Here is a 27,840-nt window from a genome sequence, read left to right on the forward strand (position 1 = left end):
TGCATGTTAGACAATGCCAGCACCTGTTTGTTTGTTGTCTTATGTTAGACATATCAGTTGTCTTGACGTAGTTAGTCACGGCAAACTAATCAGAATACGGAAGCACCGCATGGGTTTTTGAGGAAAAGTATTGAGGTAGACATGCATTTGACCGGCCACGGAGAAGGAGGTCAGCTATAAATATGGCAGGGCTGCCTGTAGAAGCGGTGTTCCTGCTGCCTCGGCTGTACAGCCACCATCCCGGTGTACTCTAAATGACGCCTTTAGTTGAACAATGATGGACTTCATGTAGGGGTTGATGGGGGTGACAATTGCTACCTCTGTGTTGTACCTTAGACACACTGGACATTGCTTAACAATGATTGTGATTTAACAAATCTATGTGTATTTATTTCTCACTTTAATAATCAATGATCCCCACTCCTGAATCCGCTAGGATCCGAAAAACACAATTGTATAAAAAGCATTGTAAAATAGGAGGTCATCAGAGCCACTGATTGTCTGGTGTCACTTTTGTTGATGTCAGGTTGGAGTGAATGGTTGTGTTATGTAACCTTCTATGCACCTATGATTTTCGCACATGCAACCGCTGCAACTCTTCTCTGATCACCGGAAGCTATCAAACAGAAGGCCTGATGGGGTTTCTGATAATTGTGGAGCATTGGCTCTCTGAAGAAATGGAACATGCTTCCTGCCCAAAATGCATCATGGCCAGTTTGCAGAGTAAGAGGACACAGGCAAATTCATTATTTTTATTAGTTGCGCCAAGTTCTTTCAGTTTGCTCCAGAGCTAAAACCAGGATCGAACACGTCCCTTGATTGTATGTGGCAGGGCACCACCACAGCTAATTTTGAGGCTGAAATCATAGTCTTGCACCAGTTCTGATACACCAGAAAGATGAACGTCCTTGAATGTACTCCAGAGGGTGGAGGAATCTTGAAAATTCCCTTCAAACATCAGTAAGCACATACGTATTGAGCAAAAAACATTTATAAAAGAATTAATTATTGTTACACAAATTTATGGTTATAAAAATAAAGTTCTTTTTGAATTTAAAAAATAACGAGGACCACTAGTGTTTCTTGATACATGGAGTTAATGAGTGCATTATACAAAAAGGTACAGGCACTTAGTTTGTTCCCAGTTCTGCCAATATTAACTGAAGGTCTAATGTTGCATCATCAACTAGAAAGAGAGCCTTCACCCAAATGAGGACTAGAACCAGTTGATTCTCTCACGACATTTGTGGCGGGCCTAGAGTTTCCCTAACTGCAGTTCTCACACTTAGTCACAGAAGGGATACTATACTTTGAAGACACTGGTCTATCTTTTTAATCATCACATTTGTCCTCTATACTTGTGATTTCTTCTCTTCCTGATATGGTTGCTTCTCTTCCGGCACCGCTGGGTTTCCAAGTCGTCGCTTGCGGATACTTGTGCCCCGGGTGATAAGTTCGCCATAGCCTTCATTGTGGGAGAAAGCGCTGCTGGATCTGCGGAGCCAGTCATTCCTCTTAAAGTAGGACTCCAGTTTGACTGTGTTGTCTTCCAAGGCAATTTCCGTTTGTGTTTCAACTTCCTATTAAGAATAGCATTTGCGTTAGGGATTTAGGAACACATTTTAGAAAGTTTTGAAAAATTGGATGTGGTGGAAACAGAGGTTCAAATCAACTTGACGAGTGAAAAGTACCGCTTTAGTACAAAGATGTTATTTCTGAGCCACAGCATATTTAATCTCATATAATCACTGTCCTAGTTCGTTTTAATCCAGCTGAGCCAGCACCACGATGGGGAGTTGTTAAACTCTTGACATGGTGTCAAAAATCAGGGCTGCATTAGACCAAAAATACAGAAATTACTAAACCTTTCCCCTGTACCAACATCTCCAATTTAATAAAGTTGTGCCTGAGAAATTGGTTATCCTCCTACAAATGAGACCTAGCATGACTGCCACCTCTAAGACATCAACAGACAGTGATGATCTCTCCACTTTGAATGTCATCAATTGCCTTCCCTCCAACAGACACTGAGATGCTCTAAGTCTAAACAGTAGCCGCATTCTTATGACTATGTCTGATTCAGGAAAAATGTAATCGTATCGAGCCAAATACCTCATCATCAGAAAACAAAACCATAACTTAAGTTTCACGAGGGAATATCAATAATAACAAACTGGAGAGGTCAAGACGTGTTCTGCCAATGACTGGAGGAATAGAAGAGGAATAGTGGTTAAGGAAGAAAACAAGAGGGAGGAAGAGAAGTGGAGCAAGAGGAGATGATAGAGAAGTAGGAGAGAGAAAAAAAGAGGAGACACATGAGAAGCAGGCTACTCAGGAAAAGAAAACAAAAGAATAAGAAGAAAGAGGAGAGTTAGAGGAAAGGGGACCAGACAGAAAGAATAGTAAGAGAAGACATAGAAGGGGGAGAGGGAGAAAAGTTTTACAGATACAAAAGAAAGAGAAAGAAAAAGAAAGGCAAATGAGGGGGTGCGATGGAAGGAGTGGTTTGTTACCTGTAATTCTAGTTCTCTCTCAGGGGACTCTCCATTGAAATCATAAGCACTAAATAGTCCCGCCCATGTGCAGGGATAAAACAAGTTACTGACCTGTACACTGTGGTTCTCCAGTATAGATATATTTAATAGAATAACATGCTTGAATCTTCCCCAGTCCCATGGTAGCAGCAATAGAAAAACAATGCTAGTAGATAGGTCTTAGATGACCAATTGAAAACAATATATATTGTTAGCTTATTGACTGTGTTTTAAAGCATCCAAACTTCAGCCAATCAGAGCAGAGACCCAGAAGCACTCTTCCCTTGCACAGCTACCATTCCTCAGATTTCGCACACAAGTGTAATATCCGGGGGATAAGAGGTGAAGTATTGGTTAGCCTAAACGGTGAGGAGGAAGGGTTGCATGTGAATCTATGAAAAATATCTATACTGGAGAACCACAGTGTACAGGTAAGTAACATGTTTGTTCTCAAGTATTATATCTTTTATAAATTCACATGCTTGAATCAGAATAGCGGACAGAATCAAACGTGTTTAGGCAGTGGGTTAGGCGAACCTTCCAACCATGAAACTCGTACAACTTTAAGTATGATATAGTGATGAAATCATGTTTTCCCTAAGCATCAATATGTATCATACACGCATAAAGGCCCCCCTTAAAATATAACATTTGTACATTTGCAGAAATTCTAATCATATATGAAGACCTAGACATTTCAATAAAAGAGACAGAGAAAAGGAAAGGAATATGAAATGTGTATCTTGTTTTAAAAGAATTAAACTGGCATAGCTTATGAAAACAGGCGATGTAAAGCGGCTTGTCCAACTGCCACACCAGCCTTGTGCCACGAGTCCAGGCAGTAGTGGTTCATAAAAGTATGGACATTAACCCATGTGCCTGCTCTGCAGAAGTTGGAGAGTGAAACCCCGCAAACAGGGTTGAAGAAGCTGCCACTTTTCTTGTGGAACGCACCTTCTCTTTCATGGACAGTGGTCTTCCGGCTTTTTCATGGCAGAATGTGATGACTGCAGCAACCCAGGGTCCAATACTGGCCCTATAGAGGGCCTGTCCTTTTATGGGTAAGGCATAGCAGACTAAGAGTTGATCAGATTTCGATAACGATTTTGTTCTGTCCAGGTGGAACTTGAGACATCTTTTAATGACTAAAGATTGAAGAGTTTTTGCCGCATCCGAGGATGGATTAGGGAAAAAAGTTGGTAAGACAATAGGTTCATTGAGATGAAAAGTAGTTGGTACCACTGGACTAAACGTGGGGTTAGTTCTCAGGATTACACCGTTCTCTGGAATTTAAGATATGGATCATGGATTGTGAGAGCCTGATTTCACTTATTCCCCTTGCGGAGGTAATAACCAGGGTAAATGCCACCTTACAGGAAAGAAAGTTTAAGTCAATCTTGTGCATCGGCTCGAAGGGAGGCTGAATTCATTGTGATAGGAATGTGTTGAGTTGCCAAGTCACAGGCAGAGGCTTAATCGGCAGAAAAACCCAGGACAGCCCTTTCATTAACTCTTTAGTGAGTCTGTTTGACCACAAGGACAGCGTACCTTTCTGTGGTCTGAATCTGGAAATTGCCGCCAGGTAAACCTTCAGAGAAGCATGGGACAAGCCTGACTTTGCTAGATGCAATAAATAAGGAAGAACATGTTCTGGTGTTGAAGAAACAGGATGCACCAAGTGAGAAGTGCACCAAAGACAAAACCTTTTTCATTTTCCGTTATTGCATTTATTTGTAGATTCCGCTCGAGCTTGTCGCAGAATTATTCTGCAATCTTAAAACAGAATTATTGACAAGAACTCAATGTCGTGAGGAGCCTGGCAGTCAAATTTAAGGATTGGGTCTGTGGATGCAGATTTTGACCCTTGCTCAATGAAAAGAGAGGAGACCTGTGTGATAAGCAAAGAAGTTCAGTGTACCAGTACTGTCTTGGCCAAGCTGGAGCGATTAGAATTAGATGGCACAGTTCAAGCTCATCTTCCTGATGATTCTGGGAATGATAGAAAAAGGCGGGAAGGAATATGCAAACATCTCCGTCCATGCCATATTTAATGCATTTCCTTGGGATCCTGGTTTAGTATATGTGCTGGCAAACAGATTGCATTTCTTGTTTGGCAGGGTAGTAACAAGATCTAGGTTGGGTGTTCCCCATCGCCAGAACACTTTGGACAGTTGATATTGATTCAGCTCCCAATCATGACATTGATTGTCCATCCAGCTTAGGGTGTCTGCCCATTTATTCTCCTGGGACATGCATCACCTTTAAGGTGATGTTGTTGTTGAGCACCCATTCCCAGATCAGTTGAGCTTGAGAGAACTTTCAATCGCGTTCCCCCTTGCTTGGACAGTTAGAACATGGTGGTGGTGGTGTCCATTCGAACCAAAACTGAGGAAGTGCGTAACCTGGATACAAAGGCCTGAAGAGCCAGAAACACTGCTTTCAGTTCCAAGTGTTTGATGTGGGAGGCAGCTTCCTGCACGGTCCACTTGCTGTGGATTTCCAGATCCTGCAGATGAGCTCCCCATCCCTCGAGAGAAGCATCTGTCATCATCACTATGTAAGGTCTGATTGGGATAAATGAGAGGCCCTGGGGCACATGTTGTATGTCCACCCACCAGAACATTGTCGACTTCATCTGACGAGTTATTGAGATGGAATCCTTGAAAGACCCTCAACTTTGCACCCGCTGCTTGTCCAGCTCTTCCTGCAGTGGGCACATTCGTAAACAGCAGTCTCACTTTGCATATCTACACAGTTGCAGCCTATAGGGCTACACTGTTCTCTCCTTCGTCATCATTTCCTTTTAAAAAAGGGTTTGTGAAAGAGATTTACCAAGTCAGGCTGCTAAACATTACTGTCTTAAGAATCTCTCCCTGCCTTACTGAAGAAAGGTGAACATCTACATATCTACATTTAAGAAGATGTAGTGTAAAGAAGTGCTTCAGGCTCTCCGTACATGGGCAGGACTATTCAGTGCTTATGATTATCGATGGAGATCTTCTGAGAGAGAAGTATGAGTTTCATGTTTGCCTGAGTCTGCATCAGTGCTGTTCTTTATCATGAGGTTCTGAGAACAGTAATGATAATAACAGAAACACAGAGACAACAAGAGGAGGAGTGACAAGAAAGTGGGAGAATCATTGAGAAAAAACAAGAGAAAGGTAATTAAAAAGATGAGAAAGATAAGAAAAAGAGGGTAAGAAGGAGAAGGAAAAGGCACAAAAAGACAAGACAGGGAGGGAGACAGAAAAACAGAAAAGTAAAAGGCTGAAGAAAAGATAAGTCAAATAGAAAGAAGTGGAAGGAGACAGAAAATGAGACAAAGCAGAAGGGGATGGAAAAGAGAAAAGGTGAGAATGTGAAAAGGAGCAGACAAAAGCAGGAGGGGAAGAAGACGGAGCATAGGAACAAGAACATGAAAAAGATGTAGGAGATGCAGAAAAAGAAGAGGAGGTTGAGGAAGGAAGAAGAAGTGGAAGAAGAATTAAGTGAACCGACCATGCAGGGGTCAATTTCTGATCTTCTCTTGCGTCTCTGAAGTTCTTTTATTACCGGTGAGCAGATCCTGTTCTGGATACTCCTCAACAAGAGGTGTTCAATCACTGCTATTTTCTAGAATATGTCTCAAATCCTGATTACCATTCTGGTCCTAAACCTCTTTGTGGTTCTAGGTAGACAGGGTGTCTCGTTTCTTGAATAAACACTTTGCAGGTCCTTTTTTGCAACTTAAATCAAAACATTATTCTCTGATGCCTGGTAACTGGAAGACGAACAGGCTAAATAAGATTCCCACAGACAAATGCAACATTTATATGTCCATTAAGCTACCACACAGACTGCAGCGACTGAAGCCAGAGATTGGCAGGGTGCTACGAATCCTCAATTGAATCCCTGGGGGTAATTTTCTGATGGCGGGATGAATAAATGGGAAACAATAGCCAATGACAACCACCATTCTTGATCATCATTTTTGTAGTATGAAGCTGTCTTTAAAGCTGCATTAGGGAATTATTAGCTATTGTGTGAGTGGAAAGGTGTTTGCAAATAAATTCAGCTCCTCAAACCGAGATCTAATTCTTCATACACTGCTGGGTTGATGATGATGACGACAAAGGTTCTAACACCTAAGAGATTTAGCATAAACTTTGTGATTCTGACTGACCTAAAATATGAAAGGAAACTAGATTACATTTTAGAGCCAATTCACTATTCTTATGAAGTGTTGTCCAGGGTGAATAACTGCAGCGGTATTGCTATAAATGGTCCTTTGAAAAAGTTGAAATATCTCCTTTAGGAAAAGACATGTCAGCGAAGAAGCTACTAAAATACTTTCCCCTGTATTTTGTATGTAACAGGCTACGGGTTACTTCCAAATGTTTACTGGTAATGTTAATTTTCCAGCCTTTTCACCTTATCACAATACACATTAGGTAAAGTTTACTTTTGTGCGTAGCTTGAACATCATGCTTCTCCTACACCACTCAACCTACTACAACATGAAGATTAAGCCTCTTTTTATAGCTTTCTTGAGCACCTCATTCAACTTCTTCGAGAAAAGCCCCCTCAAAGTATGCTTTGCTTGAAATTACTTAAATAAAGTGAGACAGTGGGGTTTAAACACTGTCCATTTTTCATCATGATAAGGTGTCGTATATCAGTTTGAAATTGATTCCTAAATTGATGTCGAATTTTAATCCGACCAATTTGTGAGTTTGTGAATTTTTCAGCTCCGTCAAGACAATAAGCATTTATTGAAGATGTATGCTCTATGCAGGACGGAAGTCATACTTCCCCAGTATTTGTATTTGGAAAACAGCAAGCCATGGAGAACATTGTAGAAACCAGTTTTGAGCACCCACATCCACTGAAAAGTTTTCTTTCTGAAATTTCAGGGGCAAAACTCTGTGAAACAGTGCTACTCGCAGAGGAAAGATACCCTGGGTGCATACATGCATTTCATGCTGGCACAATCCAGGCCAGCAGATGCAGTGGTGGTGGAAGGAGCCAAACCACATGGGAGGGCCCTAGAGGTGAATGACTCTAGTCAAATGTTGGGATTTAAAACAATGAAAACAATTGTTTATATCCACAAAGTACTGGGAATACCAACAGGTGGTACAGACGGCACACTCATTAAAGTATTTATAACTCAACGAGTGTGAGAATAAAGTGGAGTGTAAGTATCAGGCTGAAAGATCTTAGAACCTCTTTTTGGCTACCGACTTAAGCTGTATGCTTCTCTCTGGCTATTGACTTAAGCTGTATGCTACTCTTTTTGTGTATCGATGTAAGCTGTATGCTGCTCTTCTTGTCTATCGACGCAAGCTGTATGTAGCTCTTTTTGTATATCGACATAAATTGTATGGTGCTCTTTTTGTCTATCGTCGTAAGCTGTATGGTGCTCTTTTTTTCTATCAACGTAAACTGTATGGTGCTCTTTTTGTCTATCAACGTAAACTGTATGGTGCTCTTTTTGTCTATCGATGTAAGCTGTATGTTGCTCTTTTTGTCGATCGATGTAAACTTTATGGTGCTCTTTTTTGTCTATCAACGTAAGCTGTATGCTCTTTTTGTCGATCGATGTAAGCTGTATGATGCTCTTGTATGGTGTTCTTTTTTGTCTATCGACGTAAGCTGTATGCCTCTCTTTTTGGCTATTGACTTAAGAGATATGCTTCTCTCTTTGGCTGCTGACTTAAGCTGTATGCTACTCTTTTTTAGCTATTGACTTAAGAGATATGCTTCTCTCTGGGATGCCCGATGGGTAGCCATGCGCCATATAAGTGCGTATTCATTCATTAATTCATTCTTTGGCTACCGTCTAAAGCTGTATGCTACACTTTTTTGGCTATCAACTTAAGCAGTAAGCTATTCTTTGCATGGTAAAATCAGTAAATGTTGAAGATAGAAAATAGATTCAGCGACAGAGGCCCCTGTGCTAGTCCTCGAAGAATACAATATTTTGTATATATTTATATACCACCCTTTATTTTGTAATGGTAAACTGTAAAGAAGGTATCCAGATGGCTTTCAACAATTGCCTTTCTGGCTCAGGTTCCTTCGAGCTGGGTCCAATGTTCTTGGAGAGTTAAGGTATTCTGAATCTTTTGAAAACAGTACGGGGATATTAAATGAGATCTGCAGGACGGATCACTGAAATAATATCGACTACCAAAATATCGACTACCCAAAATATCGAGGAAAAAATATCTACAACCAAAATATCGAGTTTGTATGTACAAACAGGTAAGTACAAAAATATCGAGTACAAAATATCGTTTACAAAAATATCGTTGTAAAAAATATCGACTTTACTAAAAACAATGTTTAATTACATTAATATAAAAAATTAATTACTAAAATATAATTAACAATACTTAAAATAACTTTTAATAATTAAATAATTAATGAAAGTAAAAAAATAATATTTTTGTAATCATATTTCTTAAAACATATATATATATAGTAACAAAATTTAATTAGATAATAGGCAATATTGTATATGTACCCCAAAAACCCAAAAATGACCCTGAACCCTAAAAATACCCCTTTACCCAAAAACTAAAAACTGACCCTGAACCCTAAAAATACCCCTTTACCCAAAAACTAAAAACTGACCCTGAACCCTAAAAATACCCCTTTACCCAAAAACTAAAAACTGACCCTGAACCCTAAAAATACCCCTTTACCCAAAAACTGAAAACTGACCTTGAACCCTAAAAATACCCCTTTACCCAAAAACTAAAAACTGACCCTGAACCCTAAAAATACCCCTTTACCCAAAAACTAAAAACTGACCCTGAACCCTAAAAATACCCCTTTACCCAAAAACTGAAAACTGACCCTGAACCCTAAAAATACCCCTTTACCCAAAAACTAAAAACTGACCCTGAACCCTAAAAATACCCCTTTGCCCAAAAACTAAAAACGGACCCTGAACCCTAAAAATACCCCTTTACCCAAAAACTAAAAACTGACCCTGAACCCTAAAAATACCCCTTTACCCAAAAACCCAAAACTGACCCTGAACCCTAAAAATACCCCTTTACCCAAAAACTAAAAACTGACCCTGAACCCTAAAAATACCCCTTTAATTTAACTAGCAATTAATCAATTAAATTAAATTAATTACCAATTGCATTTTAATTAATTAACAAATATTTTTTAATTAACAATTAATTAAATATTACTACCAATTATTAAATTTACATATTTAATTAATTATAATTAAATTACTTCCCACCCTATTCCCCTATAAACCCACAACCCGCTACAGAAAATACATTATTTTAATTTACATAATTAGCAATTAATCAATTAAATTAAATTAATTACCAATTACATTTTAAATAATTAACATATATTATTTAATTACCAATTAATTAATTATTACTACCAATTAATAAATTTACATATTTAATGAATTATAATTAAATTACTTCCCACCCTATTCCCCTATAAACCCACAACCCGCTACAGAATAAAATTACACAATAATTAAAAAAAATCATTAATTAAAAATAATTATAAAATAAAATGACACTTTTCACACATATTATAACATAAAAACACTATAAATAATTAAATATTATTTAAAAAACTATATTTTTTTCTATCTAGATTATATACTTGGATATTTTCACTGTCTATATTATTTACAGTCGATATTACTTCACTTACCTTAAAAACGATATTTTGGCTGTCGATATTCTGTCTAGTCGATATTTTCTCCAAACGATATTTAAAACTCGATATTCTGTCCAAACGATATTTTGGAGTCGATATTATGTCTGTGCACCCTGCAGGACGTGGGATTATGATTATCTCTTTAAGAAAATTGTAGGAAAATATTTGCAGCTGTATTATTTTTTTCCTAGCCTGATGTGTAATTTTGAGACATTGAAACAGCGGGAGGACTCAAAGCCATATAGACCGTAGGAAAAGTTCGTCATGCTTGATTCATATGGAAAAAAAATTCCGGATGACGATAGGATGTGATCCTCAGCTTGAAGACTGCAGAGTCCTGGCCAGTTTTTGGGGAACATGAGAGCAAGATGATAAAGACAATAGTGAGAGTTGTGAGCAGGTGGATGGACTTTCAGGGAAGCTGGAATTGACACATTGATGGATACAGTTCATTGCTTTTACGTTAGATGTGCATATATGCTTCCCCCTGCTGCTGTGCATATTTTATATTCAGATGTGATCTGATTCTTTTTTTATCTCAATATAAAAAACGACAAACAGAAACTATTTGTGGACGCTGCTGAACTTGGCACTGCATGTGCTGATAGTGATGAACTTGTTCCCAGAGACCGGTTCCCTTGTCTTTCCTTCTGTCAATGATTAATATTAAAAGGCGTAGATTATAAACTAGAATTAATGAGATTAAGAAAAGGCATGACCCTTGGAAAAAGGTACCTTGCTTGTGGTGCCGGAGCTGGTGAGTCTGACCACAAAACGTGCGAAGAGGGAGGGCAGCAAGCTGATGGCGACGGCAAGGAGGATTACCAACCAGATGTACAACTTGCTGAAGGCATTGGTGCTGGCATCTGGAGGAGAGAGAGCACACAGAAGCACGTCAGGGGCACATCCAACAAAAAGAAACTATAGGCAACTCAGCAAAGTCCAAACGCGTATTATTCATTCATGGCAAACTATAACCAGTCCCTCCACCCAAAGTCACACTGGTCTCTAGCATATGGCAGAGTCTAGTACATGCCACTCAGAGCCCTGACTTGTGACTGACAGCCCATCTGCCGTTCATGGATGCTACCCTCTTATAAAACTGGCTATTCCCTATAGGGGCACCAGCCCTTGTTCCAAGCATCTGCCACACCTTGCAAAATGATTCACCCTCTTAAAGAAATAACTTGGTGTGTACCTGAATTCGGCCTCTTTGGAAGAGACGATGCTGAGGACGCTGCCTGCCGTGCCCATCCACCTCAATATAGTAAGCATACATAAAATCCTACATTATCACTTACATATTTCTGAATTATTCCATTCTAATATGACACAGTTGAATAGTAGCAACGATCCACCGTGCAATAGTTCTTTTTGTGACAGCAGAACACAGTTTTACAGGCCCATAAGATACTAGAAGTTGATCTGTTCTGCGCAGCTGCTTTGTCCTTTGCAAGTAAAACTTAAGGCATTGTTTTACATCTAAAGAGTGAAGAGATTTCTCCGCTAGGGAAGAAGGATGCAGAAAAAAAGTGCGCATTATAACAGGCTCATTAAGGTGAAACTGAGATGGTACCTTTGGTATGAATTTAGGGTTTGTTCGTAGCGTCACATAGTCCTTTGTGAAGCGCAAGTAAGGCTCTTTAATGGTGAAGGCTTGAATTTCGCGTACTCTTCTAGCAAAAGTAAGTGCAAGATGCAAAGCCACTTTCCATGTGGGAAACTTGAGCTCTATTTTGTAGTTTGGCTCATACTGTGGTTTCACTAACTGAGACAGGACCACATTAAGGCTCCATTCTGGTGGAGGAGGCCTAATAGGGGGAGAGTCCTGAATAGACCCTTAATGAACTGTTTGATGATGCGAGAAGCAGAGAGGAGTCGGACGTGCGTCTATATTGGGAGAGGGCCCCGAGGTGGACCCTTACTGAAGCATACACCAGACCTGGTCTTGCCAGAGACAAGAGATAAGGCAAGATTTGTTGTGGGGAAGAGAGAAGAGGGTGAATGTCTTTCTGAAGGCACCAAGAACAAAAACATTTCAGTCTATATATTTTAGTAGTAGACTCAGCTCTGGCTCTGGACAATATATCTCTACAGTCTTGAGGGATGACTAAATCCTTGTACTCATTGAACTCAGGTTCCAGGCATGCAATTGAAGAGAAGTTCAGTGCAGATGCAGGATCTGCCCTTTGTTCATCGTTGGCAGGGTGGTTGACATTGGAAGGCAATGAGATTTGGATTGCGACAGCAGGAGTAGCTCCGTGAACCAGTGTTGGCGTGGCCAACGCGAAGCAATGAGTATGAGTTGGCATGCTTCCCGTTTCATTTTCATCAGCACTCTGGAGATTAGGGGGCATGGGGGAAAAGCGTACGCAAAGATTCCTGACCATCTTATTGAAAACGCATTCCCTATGACCCTATCTGTGGTTCCCTGCTGGCAAAGAACCAGCATTTCTGGTACCCTTGAGGTGAAAATAGGTCCAAGTTGGGGGTTCCCCATTTCTGGAAGATGTGATTGAGAATCAGTTGGTTGAGTTCCCTATCGTGATTAGAGTGATTTAACCTGCTCAAGGTGTCTGCTAGGTACTTCTTTACTCCAGGGAGATGCTCTGCTTTGTTCGTTATTTGATATTGTAGTGTCCATTACCATATTCTTTGAGCTTCCCAGGATAGGATTGGGGATCTTGTTCCACCCTGCTTGTTTAGATAATGCATGCAGGTGGTATTGTCTGCGCGTATGAGGACTGAGGATGCATTTATTCTTGGGAGGAATGACTGTAGGGCTAGGAAAATCGCCCGTAGTTCCAGAAAATTGATATGCATTTTGGAGAGAGAGAGAGAGAGAGAGACTCCATTTGCTGCTTATTTGGAGGTCTTGCAGATGCGCTCCCCAGCCTTCCAAAGATGCATCTGTGGTCAGAACAAACTCTGGAAGAGGAGAAAGGAATGACAGTCCCAGAGAGAGATTGCTGGGAGATTGCCACCAAAGAAGTGCATCTCATGATCAGAGTTATACCAATTATGTTGTCAAATGATACTTCAAGCCAAGGAAGGATTTGAGGAGATGGACAAAAATGAACTTTCTTCTGTAGAGATCATGAGCCAGAGACAGAATGGCATTCCTTCTCTCTGTTGATAAGAATGCCTTGTTTTGGAGGGAGTCCAGTGTTGCTCCAAGAAACGTTAACCGATGAGAAGGAGCTAGAATAGATTTTTGAAGATTGACTGCCAGCCCTAGAGAGCGGAAGAGTTGTAGGCAGAATGAGATGTCTTCTGAAGCTTGAGGAAGAGAAGGAGCTTTTACCAACCAATCATCGAGGTATGGGAAGATCTGTAGGCCTTTCAATCTTAGGTATGCTGCCACGGGAGCTAGGCACTTGGTGAAAACCCAGGGAGATGAACGAAGGCCGAAGGGAAGTCCCTTGAACTGATAATACACGCCTGCCACCGGGAAAGGTAAGACATTTCTGATGTTTGGGTAGGATAGGGATATGGAAATATGATCCTTCCAAATCTGGGCTTGCTAAAAAATCTGAATGGTTCAGAAGCTGTAATATCTCCTGGAGAGTAGCCATGCGAAAGGATTTCTTCAGCAGGTATTTGTTGAGTTTTCTGAGGTCTAGAATGGGACCTCATTCCCCAACTTTTTCTTCTTTATCAGGAAAAAGCTGGAGTAGAAGCCTTTTCCTCTCTGAGAGCCTGGAACACATTCTTTTGCTCCTTTTCGAAGCATTAGTAAAGGGTCCTTCTTTAGCAATTGAAGATGGAATGGTATTGATTTCTGAGGCAGATGATGAGGTGGCGTTGAGGTAAACTTTAGGGTATGGCAATACTTTAATAAATTCAGGACCCATTTGCCTGATGTTATTTTTTTGCCATTGATGTAGGCAATGAAAAAGGGGAATTTTCATCAGTAAACAGACAATGGAAGAGAGGGAGGCGGAGAGGTGTCGTCACTGCTTATGGTCAGAATCCCTGGGTTGAACTTGTTGCTTCCGCCTAGGTTAACTGGAATAGGCAGCTTATGGTGCGCTCGATATTGCTGTTGCTGTTGGTAGGAAGGTTGGAAAGAGGTGTAAATTTGAGGATAGTAACTCTGGCAACCTACTTGAAAAGAATAGGATTCTCTGCTACGTACTCCATGAAAGGGGGTCTTTCTATATTGGAGCGTTCCCAGAGTCTTAGCTGTGTCCATGTCTGTTTTGATGGTTTGCAAAGCGTCATTAATAGGTTTGCCAAAGAGTGTTTTACCATCAAATGGCATGTCCAAAATTTTGCTTTGCACCTCAGGGCGGAACATAGTAGCTTTTAGCCAACCCTGGCGTCTGAGGACAGCAGTTCCAGCAAGCTGACGAAAGGCCAATTGAACATTATGGGCACTTGGACTACATGATAACGCAAGGTTTTGAATGCTATTAAGCAGAACAAAAAGTGATAGTGTCCTTACACAGAAGGTATTTACGTTTCAGGTGCAACGTGGGAGTTGTATTTTCTGCGAAGAAGGTCACGTTTTTATTGGGATTTAAGGCCTACATCACTCTGCACTATTACTCGACTCAACTGTGAACAAGGCTGATCATACAGCCGAAACGCGTCGGAGAAAGAAATGCTGCAAGTCTGATAAAATAAATTACCAATATTCCTCAGATTGGGGCTTCAAGATGCAATCTTCGTTGTATGGTGATTTGAATGACAGGATACTCCTTACCTGTCTTGATGAAGCTGCCCTGCAGGGATGGGGGCTCCCAGAAAAAGGAGATGTTTGTTTGGATCTATTTGGGGAGCATGTCCCGCTTGCCTCTTTTTTGCGTCACTGTGATTAAGACTGGCAAAAGCAGCACTGAGGCGAGAAAGGGAGCAGGAGAAGTGTTTCCTTTTGCCATTTTGAGAACTAGTTTTTGACCATTATAATACAGATGTGAGTCCAGCAGCATGATATCGAGCAAGAACGCAAATACAAAATGAAGCCTCCCTCGAACGCGTGACTTTTTATAATTGAACATTATGTGCACTTGGACTACACGATAACGTGATGTTTTGAATGCTATTAAGCAAAACAAAAAAGTGATAGTGTCCTTACACAGAATGTATTTACGTTTCAGGTGCAATGTGGGAGTTGTATTTTCAGAGAAGAAGGTCACGTGTTTAATGCGATTTAAGGCCTACATCACTCTGCACTATTACTCAGCTCAAGGCTGATCGAACAGCAGAAACGCGCCAGAGAAAGAAATGCTGCGCGTCTGACCAAATAAAACACTGATATTCCTCAGATTGGGGCTTCAAGAAGTAATATTCATTGTGTGGTGATATATATATATGTATGTATGCATGTCTGCCGGTAGTGCACCCTAGACTTGGGTAAAACATACATTAATATATATGCATTTTTGTACATGCCCAGGGTCACTGAGCGGCAGCGTTTCTATTCAGTAGTTATGACTATTGATGAGTATCCCCTGAAAGGGAAATGCAACTGTATCTCTCACACCTCTTTGAATCACTCCATGTATAAGCCCAGCTATAGGTTGCACCAAAACATTGGAGCTCTACTGCGAACCTCACCCAAGACACCAAGTCTTAACAAGTAGGCCACTTCATAACCCTGCTCGATTAACCATGCATAACAAATTATACAGTACAGTATAATATGTTAGATGAGTTTGATGAGTGGAGGGTTAACACTCTGGAAGGGCTTGAATGCAGATCTCCACACATTCAGGGCTAGCCAAGGGCATCCCTCCACTTGAGTGGGAATGGATTAAACTGGCCTCACCGCCCAGGTGACACAATGGGCACCAACACAGGGTGGGTGACGCTCAGACCTAAGGCGACTAGGGAGGTCTCAGGTGGGATAGGAAAAGGGGAATAAAAGATCCACTCTTTTTCGGGACAAATCAGAAATTCAATACTTGCCAAGACATTTTTGGGTTTGACTGTATGCCATTCATTCTTACCTTCATATGCGAACATAACTGGATCTGCTGAAGGAAGCTGAGTCAGAAATGAGAACAGGAAAAAGAATCCAATAGAGATGAGGACAGACAGGGTTGAGTGAAGATTCCACTGGGAGATATCCATGGAGACCTGTGGGAACACCCAGGGGATATTGGCATTTAAATGTACTCAAAATCCAAACATATTCCACTGTTCTTTTTTATATAGGCACAGTACAGTACAGCACAGTACAGTGGTCGACAATCAGCGGTGGAGCTCACAATGTGGCATTTACACATATGGGGGATTAACGAGATGTACATCTGGATGTATGTCAGTACAACGCGATCTTTTAGATCGCGGAACTTGACAACGCTGCCATAACAACGCAAGTCGTTACAAAGACTTGCGTTGGAGGGCGCGGATTGTGGAATATTATAATTTTATATTCCAACACCAGTCCACGTAACAGTAGGGAAGGTGTTGGAATATAAAATTACAATATTCCTTAACCAACAGCGCCAACCAGCTCAAGTCGTAGTAACGACTTGCGTTGTAATGGCAGTATTGTTAAGGTAGTGCGGTGTAAACACCGCGTTGTAAACGATGTTCCCCGTACATCTTGCAATTTAGCAATCATAATCAATATGTAAAGTTTGTAACTGCATAACTGTCTCACCATCTACTGGGAAGAATTGGGTGGGGGGGGTGGAGAGGGAAACAACAATTCAAAAGTGGGAGTGCTCCACGGTCCATGAAGCTTGCAAAAGGAGACCCAAGGGATCGCAAATCCACCTGCTTCAGCAGCCGCAGGGGACAGTGCTGTGGTCAGACCTGAAAAATTGTCGTTACCCAGTGGGTACAGATGGGTAGGTGCAATGAATACCCGCCACAACACGAGTAAGGGAGTGGCTGACAAATGATATACCGGGGGGAGGGGGGAGGGTGGGGGGGGAGATCTGCAGTAGCCAGTGGTCATGTGCTGTGGGAGAATTGTGCAGAGGGGTATGTGGGCATGATGCAGAGGTGAAGCAGCATTAATCGCGAGAAAGGGTAATATCATGATTTACCGGGTGTTATCCATGTTACACAGGTGAGAGTTTTCGTTGTCTGAGGGTTCATTGTGGGCGTTCATCCGTCTTAGCCTCAACTACAATCAAGAACGTCTCCCATTCCTCACCTTCAGGAGGGAATCGCAACGTGTTGTTGCGATCTGTTTCTTTACGAAATAGGTCAGTGTCAAATCCTGTTTTGGTCAGCTATCGGGAATGTCGATGGGCAATTGCGCAGCGCCCACGTATGCAAACATTTACATGCAAGACTTTGAAACTACCAACATTCTTGACAACCACACTTGGAAAAATAATCTAAAGTTATTCGTCAGATATATTGACGATTTGTTTTTCACCTGGAAAGACACAAGTGAAAGCTTGGAACAAGCACTAACAGAACTTAACACTAAAGACAATAGAATACAATTAACATGGCATATTAACGAGAACACTATCACTTTTTTGGATGTATGTATCAATAAGACCAAAACAGGATTTGACACTGACCTATTTCGTAAAGAAACAGATCGCAACAACACGTTGCATTATTCAAGCTTCCACCAAGGTTCATTGAAACGCCACTTACCCTATTCACAAATGCTACGCGTGAAACGCATAACATCACAAACAACAGAGTGTGAAAAACGAATGAAGGAAATGGGATACAGATTCCTTGAAAGAGGATATCCGATAGAAATCATCAAAGATGCTGAAGAGAGAGTATCTAAGATATCAAGAGACAAGGCGTTAACCAGAGTCATCAAACCTGAAGATAACAGGATGGTATTAGTGTCCATACTCTACACAAAGCAAGGCATTTAAAAAAATCATACTGAACCACTGCCGCATTTTGGCATCAGAACCTGAATTTATGGATATGTTTAAATCACCACCAATATTCGCCTACACCAGAAATCTCAACCTAAGAGAAATCTTATCCAAAGAACCCAATGTCAGAGTACATGCCAAAGGAACTCGCCCATGTCTTAACTGCAACAGTTGCAATAATGTGATCAAAGGTAACTCTATATGTCACGCTATGACAGGGAACAACATCAAACTAAACGTCAGTGCCACTTGCGACTCATCGAATTTAATCTACCTGTTAAAATGCCCATGCGGGAAAATCTACATCGGAAAAACGGAAAGAAAAATCAAAGTGCGCTTAAATGAACACAAATCAAACATTCGGACCAAAAATGAAAAATCGAGCATTGCAATGTACTTCATTGAACAAAAACACAGTATTGCTCAACTTAAATTCTTGGTATTGGAGATTATCGACAAAAAAGAAGGCAAGGACAATAATAAGACTCTGCTGCAGCGAGAAACAGGCTGGATATATCGTCTTCAAAGCCTCAAGCCATTTGGGCTTAATGAACAAATTGAACTTAGTTGTTTTCTGTAACCGCCTATTTGGTGTTATCCTAATGTATTATAATTTTGTGCCACCTGTTATAACAACGTGATTATGACCATTGTATTTATGCTATTGAACCACACACACCACTACACACTTCCAAGATGGCCCCCACACTCCTATTGGAACTATACCGCACAGCCCGTCGTTTATTTTTAGTCTCAGATGACTGCAAGATTAACCAATCCCATTACGTTTATAACACTACCGTGTTTGAACGACTGAGATTCCCTGCGAGGACCGACCACACGCGAGCCCGGACTGCCGAGCTCTGCAGCAACTCGAGAAAGCTTAAAACTCCAAGTAAGTTTAAGCCAAACCGATCGGCATGCTAATAACAATCCTCGCTTGAGATACACACCTTAACCAGTGCTATCTCGATTCTCTCCGCAGTGATATAAAGCCACGCTACACCCGCTCACGTGAGTGTAAACCTTTTTTTCCTCACAAACTACACGATGCGGTTCCGTAGATAATTATCACCTAAATCACACGTGCACAACCCACACGCCTCGCGCTTGCACGAACTGGTTTACATTTAATAGCATGAATTAGACTGTTTTGGTTTGGTACTGTAACAATGAATTGTGTTGAAATGAAGGGCTACAATGTATGTATTTCTGTTTACAGAGCTCCTTGAGAAAGGGCGTTGGCCCGAAATGCATTGGAGCGACGTTCAATGACATAAGTCTACCATGAGTTAAAAACATTTAAAAAGAATTTCAACTGGTGATATGAGAACAATATTACAATGAAATGTTGAACTTTAAATTATGAGAAAAATTAAAAATCAAAACTTGAATACATTCAACCTTTTATGAGTCTTCTATGAAGAACAACAAAGGAGTGCCCAAATGTAGGGATGAGCCCATAGTTTTGCGCACACATCTTTTCCATTATTGAAAACATACATGGGAGGAAATGGTGACACTTTGCTGGGGGAAGTGTCTGAGGCCTTAAATAGTCTTTGTAACTTGCATCGTCACCGACGAGGGACTCCATGATGTCAGTCCCGTGGACGGTGGCGCCGACGAGAGCCTTGATGACTGTGGTGTCTGCGTCAACAGCAGGCTCGTAGCCGGTGTAGTCAGCATAGAAACTGTCATCAACATGGAGGTGTTAGCCAACGGGATGTGCGCATTGATGGCCCGAGTCATCATTGTCAGCACCGTCAATGGCATATATGATGGGATAGTGGTAAGCATCGCTGTAGCGATCGTCTGCGATGATGGCATTGTCGATGGGAATTTTTCGTAGATGGTGCCTTAACGTGGGTCTTTGGTCTTGTCATCAACATTTCTGAGGAGGTGGGCGGGCAACTGGAAGGCCTGGTGGTTGGAGTAGTAGGCTCGGAGGAAGCACTTTTTGAAGAGAATTTTAGAGTTTTTTCCTTTTTCTGAATGCCTTTCAAAGACGCATGATGGGAAATCTTTTGTGCCTTTCTGTTCTCCTCAGAGGTCCCCTGGTTGTGAGATCTTTCTCTTTTATGAGGCTTAGCAGAAGTGCCACTCTCCTCTCCTGAAGAGGTATTTATTTCCTTCTGGAGCCATAATGAAAGCCTCTCTGTCTTGCAGTGTTTTAGATTAAAAAGTGTGACATATCTTGCAATCCTTTACTTTATGTTGAGGGTGAAGGCAATAGATGCGTTTTTCATGTGAGTCATCCACATGTTATCTCTTCTTCCCAGAAAATCTGCAGAATCTAAAGAGTCCTTTTTTGATGCTTTCCAGATAGTTGAGATGAAGAAAACTAAGCAGAGCTCAGAGAGACTCCCTTCCACTATGTGCAGTAGAAAATCTAAGGTAACAGCCTCTGTTGGGAGTCTTCTAGAGGGTGCTGTTGCCTGACTGGTTATAGTTCAAATGTGGTCCTTTTAAAAAAAGACATAGGCTATTCAACTGACTTTACATTGACATTATAACCAATGATACTAATACATTCTGCTTTACTGTGGTACTGTGGGACTCCCACTTCAACGATGGGGAATGATTCAAGCATGTGAATCTATGAAAGGTCCAATACTGAAGAAAATGTGAATAACAAAATTTTTATGTAAACGTGTGAAACCAACACCAGTGTGTATTCTACACTCAGAGCCTGGATGGTGAAACTGCAGAATGTTTGAACACGTCCCTTGAAACACTGAGCGGTGAATGGAGACGAGTAAGGGAATGCACCAGCCCCACCACTACTTCCACGCAGGTAAAAATTCAGAGCATGATATATGGGAGCATTCGTAATTCAATTAGTAAGATAACAATGATAAGGAAATAGTAAGGGTACTCAGAGGATGTTAGTGCCACATCATTGTTTTCAGCTTTCATTATGGTAGATGAAAAAGAGAGGTGTTTACTATAGATAAATTCAAAACAAGTCTAAAAAAAGGATGTATAGGGTGTACACACCAACAGCACACAACTTTCTGGTGCACATGAAGAAAGCACAGAGACCAACTAATACAACTAAAGCCCAACAACCATATAGTTATTCATGCATAAAGACCAGCAAACATACAGGTATTCATGCATGAAAACCAGCAAACACAGGCATTCATGCATAAAGAACAACAAACATACAGGCATCAGTGCATAAAGCAGCAGCGGTTCCTTCATAGGAGCGTTGCCCCACCATACTGCTGCGCAGAAAGCATGAAAAATAAAATGGTATAAAATTATGGTATTACCATTTTATTATTTACTCTCTGCCAGCCAAACGGAGTCTGAAGGCGGGGCAGGGCAGGGCTAGTGCATCATTGCTGCTGATTGGCATCAGTGAGGAGTGGCCACTTCAGTTTTAAGTGCGCATGTCGATTTGGCCGGATAGCTTTCTATGGCCATCCGACATGCCCAATTCAAACCTCTCCAACCCAGCTATCTTAGACAGCTGGGTAGAGAGCAGACACAGGCCTCCATTGCCTTTAAGAGCACTGAGCCAGCTGGTGCCAGCCAATCCAGATGCTTCACTCAGCTGTTTAACATTGTTAACAGCAGGAGAGCAGCATCTGGATTGAATAAAGGAATTGGCTGTGGGACCTTGCGCTTGGAGGAGTCTAGAGTTAGGGGCTGGAGACGGCAGAACATGGAGGACGTGCTGCAGTTTAAGGTAAGGTAAACTTTTATTTTTCTTTATAAAATGCTTTTTTATTGTATGCTTATGCAGTGACTCACCATTTGCATATGTCACCAACCGCCAAAGGCATAAAGACCGGCTTGCATGCATGAACCCATTCATAAAGACCAGCAAACATACAGGCATCAGTGTATAACAACCAGCAAGCATGCATCCATTTATGTATAAAGACCAGCAAACATACAGGCCTCAGTGCATAAAGACCAGCAAGCATGCAAGCATCCTTGCATAAAAATCAGCAAACATATAGACATCAGCGGATGAAGGCAAGCATACATGCTGGCATTCACGCATAAAGACCAGCAAACATACATGCATCTCTGCTTAAGGATTAGCAAACATACAAGCATCCACACATAAAGACCAGCTAACATACAGGCATCCATGCATAAAGACCAGTAAACTAACAAACATTCATATATAAAGACCAGCAAACATGCAAACACTCATGCATAAAGACCAGCGAACATGCAAACACCCATGCATAAAGACCCGCAAACATACAGGCACCCATACAGAAAGACCAGGAAACATTTAGGCATCAGTGCATAAAGACAAGCAAACATGCAGGCATCAATTCATAAAGACCAGCAAACATGCAGGCATTCATGCATAAAGACCAAGAAACAAACAGGCACCCATGCATTTAGACCAACAAACATACAGGCATCAATGCATAAAGACCAGCAGACAGGCAGGCATCCATGCATAAAAACCAGCAAACATGCAGGCAACCATACATGAAGACTAGCAAACGTGCAGGCATCCATTCATAAAGATCAACATACATGCAGGGATCCATGCATAAAGACCAGCAAACTTCTATGCATAAAGACCAGCAAACATACCGTCACCCATGCATAAAGACCAACAAACATACAGACCTCAGTGCATAACGCAGTAGCAGTTTCTCTATAGAAACGTCGACTCCCCCATACTACTGTGCAGAAAGCGTGAAAAATAAAATGGTAATAAAATTATTTTATTACCATTTTATTTTTTACTCTCTGTAATATTGCTGCTGATTGACAGCAGTGAGGAATGGCCACTTCAGTTTGAAGTGCACATGTCGGTTTGGCCGGCTATCTTGCTATGGCCAGCCCAACATGCCCAATTCAAACCTCTCCAACCCAGCTGTCTTAGACAGCTGGGTGGCCAGTAGGCATAGGCCACCAGTGCCTTTAGGTGTGCTGAGCCAGCTGACGCCAGCCAATCCAGACGCTTCACTCATGCTCCTTAACATTGTTAGCAGCATGAGAGCAGCGTCTGGAATGGATAAGGGAGTTGGCTGTGGGACCTCACGCTTGGAAGAGTCTGGAGCCGGGGACTGGAGAACATCGAGGACGTGCTGCAGGCTAAGGTAAGTTAAACTTTTATTTTTTTCTTTGTAAAATGTTTTTGTAAAGTATGCTCATGCAGCACCTCACCATTTTCTTATGCCACCAACCACCACTGGCATAAAGACGAGCTAGCATGCAGGTATCCATTCATAAAGACCAGCAAACATACAGGCATTAGAGCATAAAGACCAGAAAACATGGAGGCATCCATGCATAAAGACCAACAAGAATGTAGGTATCCTTGCATAAAGACCAGCACACATGCAGGCATCAACACAGGCAGACTGAAATTTGCATATATCCAGATGAAGTTTTTGGCACACTGATGAATGCATCTGAAGGGCAAAATAAAGAGAGCAGCAATGGGCACAGGGTAGGGTGCATAAGGGGAGCTCTGGGTGATACCTCAGGAGACCTCTGGGTGAGACCTCAGGAGAACTGTGGGTGAGACTTCAGGGGAACTCTGGGTGAGATCTCAGGGGAGCTCTGGGAAATATTTCCAAGGTACAGCAGATATTTGATGCAGCCCTGGGGTGCACTGGGACATGAGCCTCAGGGGTGCATTGGGTGATATGCCTCTGAGGTGCATCAGGTAATGCTTCTCAGGGGTGTAGTGAATAATTGCCGGGGCCTTATGCTGCACCGGAGCACGTGTCTCTGGGGTGCATTATGTGATGTGCTCTGAGGAGCACTGGGTAACGCTTCTCAGGGGTGCAGTGAATGTCTGATAGGGGCGGGGGTGCAGTGGGTCATGCGCCTCAGGGTGCTGTGAGTGATGTGCCTCCTGGGATGCATGAGGTCATGCGCTCAGGTGCACTCACATATAAGCCTTTGACTGTGCAGGGCTCAAGCATCTCTGGGGTGACAAGGTGAAGTGCTAATTTGGGTGCACGGAGTCAAACATTGAGGGGGGCACACGTTATGTGTCTCAGGAGTACACTGGATTATGAGCCTCAGTGGTATACTGCTTGTTTATACCGCGCGATGCGTTTCAGAGGTACATTGGGTCACGTGACTCAGGTGTATACGGATAAAACCATCACTCAGCCACCTGATTTCCATGTGCAATTCTTGGATGAAAAAGTATTTTTTTAAACTGTACCAATATCATTGTTCTTGTGATTTTTAGGTCGAGCCTGGAATTCGCATCCGAAGGATGCGTCCAGGTGGAGACTTATAGCTAGCTGACTCGGGGGAATGAAGGACAAGAAACTGCCACCCGCTTCTCTTCGGCTGGATTACACTGCGTGCACGCGCACCCACACGCACGCATGCGCACATCACAGCCACACGCATACACAGCCACACGCATACACAGGCACACACACACCCCCCCCCGTCGCCGCCGCACCTACACACACTAGCGCACCTACACGCACACACAGAGACCCCCCACACACACACCAGCGCACCTACACACACGCACGCACACATACAAAGACCCCCCTCCCCCCGCCGCCGCCGCCATCGCACACATAGACACACACACACCAGCACCGGACCCCACTCACCGGCTACGCAGGATTTCTCTTCTCTGGGGCGGCCCCGGGGCTCTCCCTAGCTCACGGGAGCCCCGGGCCGCGGGAGGACTCGGCTTCTTTGCTCCATCCCGGCGGGCAGCCAATCATAGGCCAGCAGCAGGCGGGACTTCCTTCTTTCTTCTGGCCCGGCCCACGTCTTCTCTCCCGTTGCCTGGCTTCCTGCCTCAGGGGTCCGCCAATGGCAGCGCGGCCCCGAGCAGGGAGGCGGGCACAGCGTTTCCTCGGGAATCCCGGGCCCGTCGGCGGTGATAATTTATTTGGGGACACAAATAATTTAGGACGAGGCGCTGCGTGACAAAGCATTTTTGAGCCGGTCAGGTGAGTGACTCTCTCTGGTGGCGGGCCGTCCGATTCAAAATATACATTATATGAAATCACTCAAGAACCGGATTCCCGAGTGGAATCACTGCAATAATAATAACCAAACTCTTGTGCTTTTTTAAGCGCCCTGATGCCTTACAGGCAGCACAGCGCCGTAAAAGTGGCAATAAATGTTATAAGAATCTCAAAACCCTTTGCAAATGGAAAAGGAGGAAAGCGCGAGCTGTAGAAATGTTTTCACATTTGACGACAGAGATACAGTAATTGGAGGGAGCTTTACCCTCGGGGATTCATGACGAGCCCAAAAAGATTCCATGGCCGCCTCGTGGCGCTGGACGGCAGCCAGTCTCCAGGCAGGATCACAGGGAGTGGCGCGGAGGCCTGCAGACTGCAGACATTTAAAGGCATAGTTTTATTTTGATAAACTACGGGTCTACTTTTGAAATATCAGATGGAAATGTTGAGCTGTGTGGTTCATAATTTGAATATATTACTGATGGCCATTGTTCAACATGTGATGCAACACTGCAGCCCACTTGTTCCACATTTGGACATATTTTGCCCCAATCAATTTTACTCCGAGGAAGAAGCTAGGATTGTGGAGGGAGTCAACTGTGGCTGACAGAGTCCCCTGGGGGCCCGGCGCACCCTGTAGGAAGTCGGTGGTCACTTCTCCGAAGACGCACCTTGCTAACCTCTTGGGGTGTGTGGGGGGGAGGAGTCAGGGGTGCCCTGACCCTCTTGTGTCCGATAGCTACTGCTTACCTCCTCTTCAGTCCCCAAAACATGTCAGAGTTCGGGTATTGTTTTGATGTTATTAAATATATTGATTTGTTTACCCTTGTGATGTAATCGTTGTTGGAGTGGTAATGTGCTTTGAGAGAGGACGGTGTGCGCTGTATATATGTACGTGTTTGTGCACGGTTAATAGTATACACTGCCCCCTGCTGGCGAATGCGAAGTCTACACTCATTGATGCTTGATTTGTATTTTGGTATTTACTGTTGACCCAAAAAGTTGGCTTGTTTTGGTTAGATCCTGTGTTTGTCTAGCTGTGCTTCGGAGCCCTCAAGGCGCTGTAAACAGGATCCCAAACCTATAGGAGAATGCAGAAAACGCGCTAAGTCTCAGTAATGGGGGTGTCGGCCGGGGCTGGGGCTGCTGCACCCCATTCACCTCAATTTTAAAAGACTGACAGAACGCAGTAAAGAGATAAAACATTTCGTATTCGTGACCAGCCAGCAGGGGGGCGTGGCTTCAGAGTTGTAGGTGCAGGCACGTATGTTGACAGAATCTAAAGTCACTTTACATGCCTCATAGGGGATGTCTGCCCCCCCTCCCAGCTCCCAACCCGCTCCCCATCCCCCCATCGTCCAGCTGCGCCTCGGCAGCTGTGGAGTAAACCCGGCTTAGCACTCCTCACGATGACTGACAGCCTTTTAAAGCGAAGCTCGGGGTGTTATTGTGGCACCGGTGCTCGCATCGCAGCCTAGCGCCCAGCACGCTCAGGCTGATTCTAGGCGCTACCCCAGTCTGGGACCCTCAGTAATTGACTGTTTTTGCAGAGAAGCTGGAGACCCCGCTCGGAGCTCTGTATTACCAGCAGGGCCGGCGCTGCACTGAGGCGCGCTCTTGGCACCGGGTGTGCGCGTTCACGAGTCCCGGCGCAGGCCCAGGGGTGAAGTGATGCTGGAACTGGCCCTGTTCGCACTCACTTCTCGCCGCAATAAACTGGTGGCACCTATGCGCGGTCTGTGTGCGAGGATTTATGTCCTGAAGGCTGGCGACTCATGCACGTGGCTTCACTCGAGAGACTCCGGCTCACACTCAGCAGGTGTGAGGACATACTTCACAGCGCACTATAGGCCATCTCCAGTGTTTGCAGGACTTCCGTTTATGTTTCTGTGCTCATCTAAGCTTTAGGCAACTGTTAATGCTGGATGAGGCCTGTTTGTAAGCGCTCCCGCGATAGGAAGATGTTCGAAGAGAAGCACAAAGTTGAACGGAGGTGTCCACGATCACACAGTTTGTAGAAGTGGAATTGGATGGATTACAACGCTGGTTGCTGAGCTGATGGACCATGTCTGCCCTTCCCTTGTCCTTGTGGTTAGTCTGTGATGCACCAGCGCCACTGACACTGCCGCCTGCACCGTACCACCCCAGACACTGCCAACTAGGCGCAAGTGCCTCGAAGTACACAGCGCTGCCCCAAACGTTGCAGCCCAGTATAAGTAAGTGTTCGCCGACATAAAGCCTTGGAAAGATGTGCAGAACTAAAGACACTGCCCGCCTCAAAATAGGTGCAGTTGCACAGTAGCTGCTTAAACTGTATCTCCCCCGTCCATGCTGGTAAATGCAGTCATTTGTCCTGCCCCTCAGGGTAAATGTTGTGTTTTGAAAATAGTCATTCATTCCCCAACCACACACTCCAAGCTTCGCTGTGAGGCATAGCACGTATATTAAGAGCACAGAACAGCCAATGCACAAACAGCAGCAGTGCAATTTAAACTAGCACCGAACAGGTGCAACCAGACTCCGACCCACGGGCTAAGATCGTCCTGCAGACAGAACGGGAAGAACCCTTCTGTAAGAGTGCACATCTCATACGCACTGCACGCACATATGTTTTGATATTCTCCATTCTGTGCAACAGTTCAACAACAACTGGTTCAAATATGTTCTCTCAATGTTTCAAGCTTTATTTCAAATGTGACAAAAAGATGTTAATATTTCACTTCTGTTCTTGGATTTACGTCACAATGAAATACACTGAACATAATCTTCACAAAAGTTATTTATAAAAGTTTATGCTATTGCCATTATAAATTACAATAACTTTCATTTAAGTATTAATTATTACAAAAAATAAAAGCCATTGTTATT

The 27,840-nt window shown here is 42.9% G+C and overlaps 1 protein-coding gene across 3 annotated transcripts in view; it reads right to left on the bottom strand.

Moving 5' to 3' along the window:
• Window positions 1-738: 738 nt before the first annotated feature.
• Window positions 739-27,840, bottom strand: part of LOC144798880 (phospholipid-transporting ATPase IK-like) — a 694,664-nt gene continuing 667,562 nt past the window's right edge. For all 3 annotated transcript variants that reach the window (XM_078669975.1, XM_078669973.1, XM_078669972.1), the window contains 3 exons: window positions 16,175-16,304; window positions 10,956-11,086; window positions 739-1,580 (listed from right to left, as the gene is read on the bottom strand). In XM_078669975.1, coding sequence (XP_078526101.1) covers window positions 1,353-1,580; window positions 10,956-11,086; window positions 16,175-16,304 — 489 coding nt within the window. In that variant the 3' untranslated portion in view covers window positions 739-1,352. The remainder of the gene's footprint in view (window positions 1,581-10,955; window positions 11,087-16,174; window positions 16,305-27,840) is intronic.

Source organism: Lissotriton helveticus, chromosome 12, assembly GCF_964261635.1.
Source record: "Lissotriton helveticus chromosome 12, aLisHel1.1, whole genome shotgun sequence".
Lineage (NCBI taxonomy): Eukaryota > Metazoa > Chordata > Amphibia > Caudata > Salamandridae > Lissotriton > Lissotriton helveticus.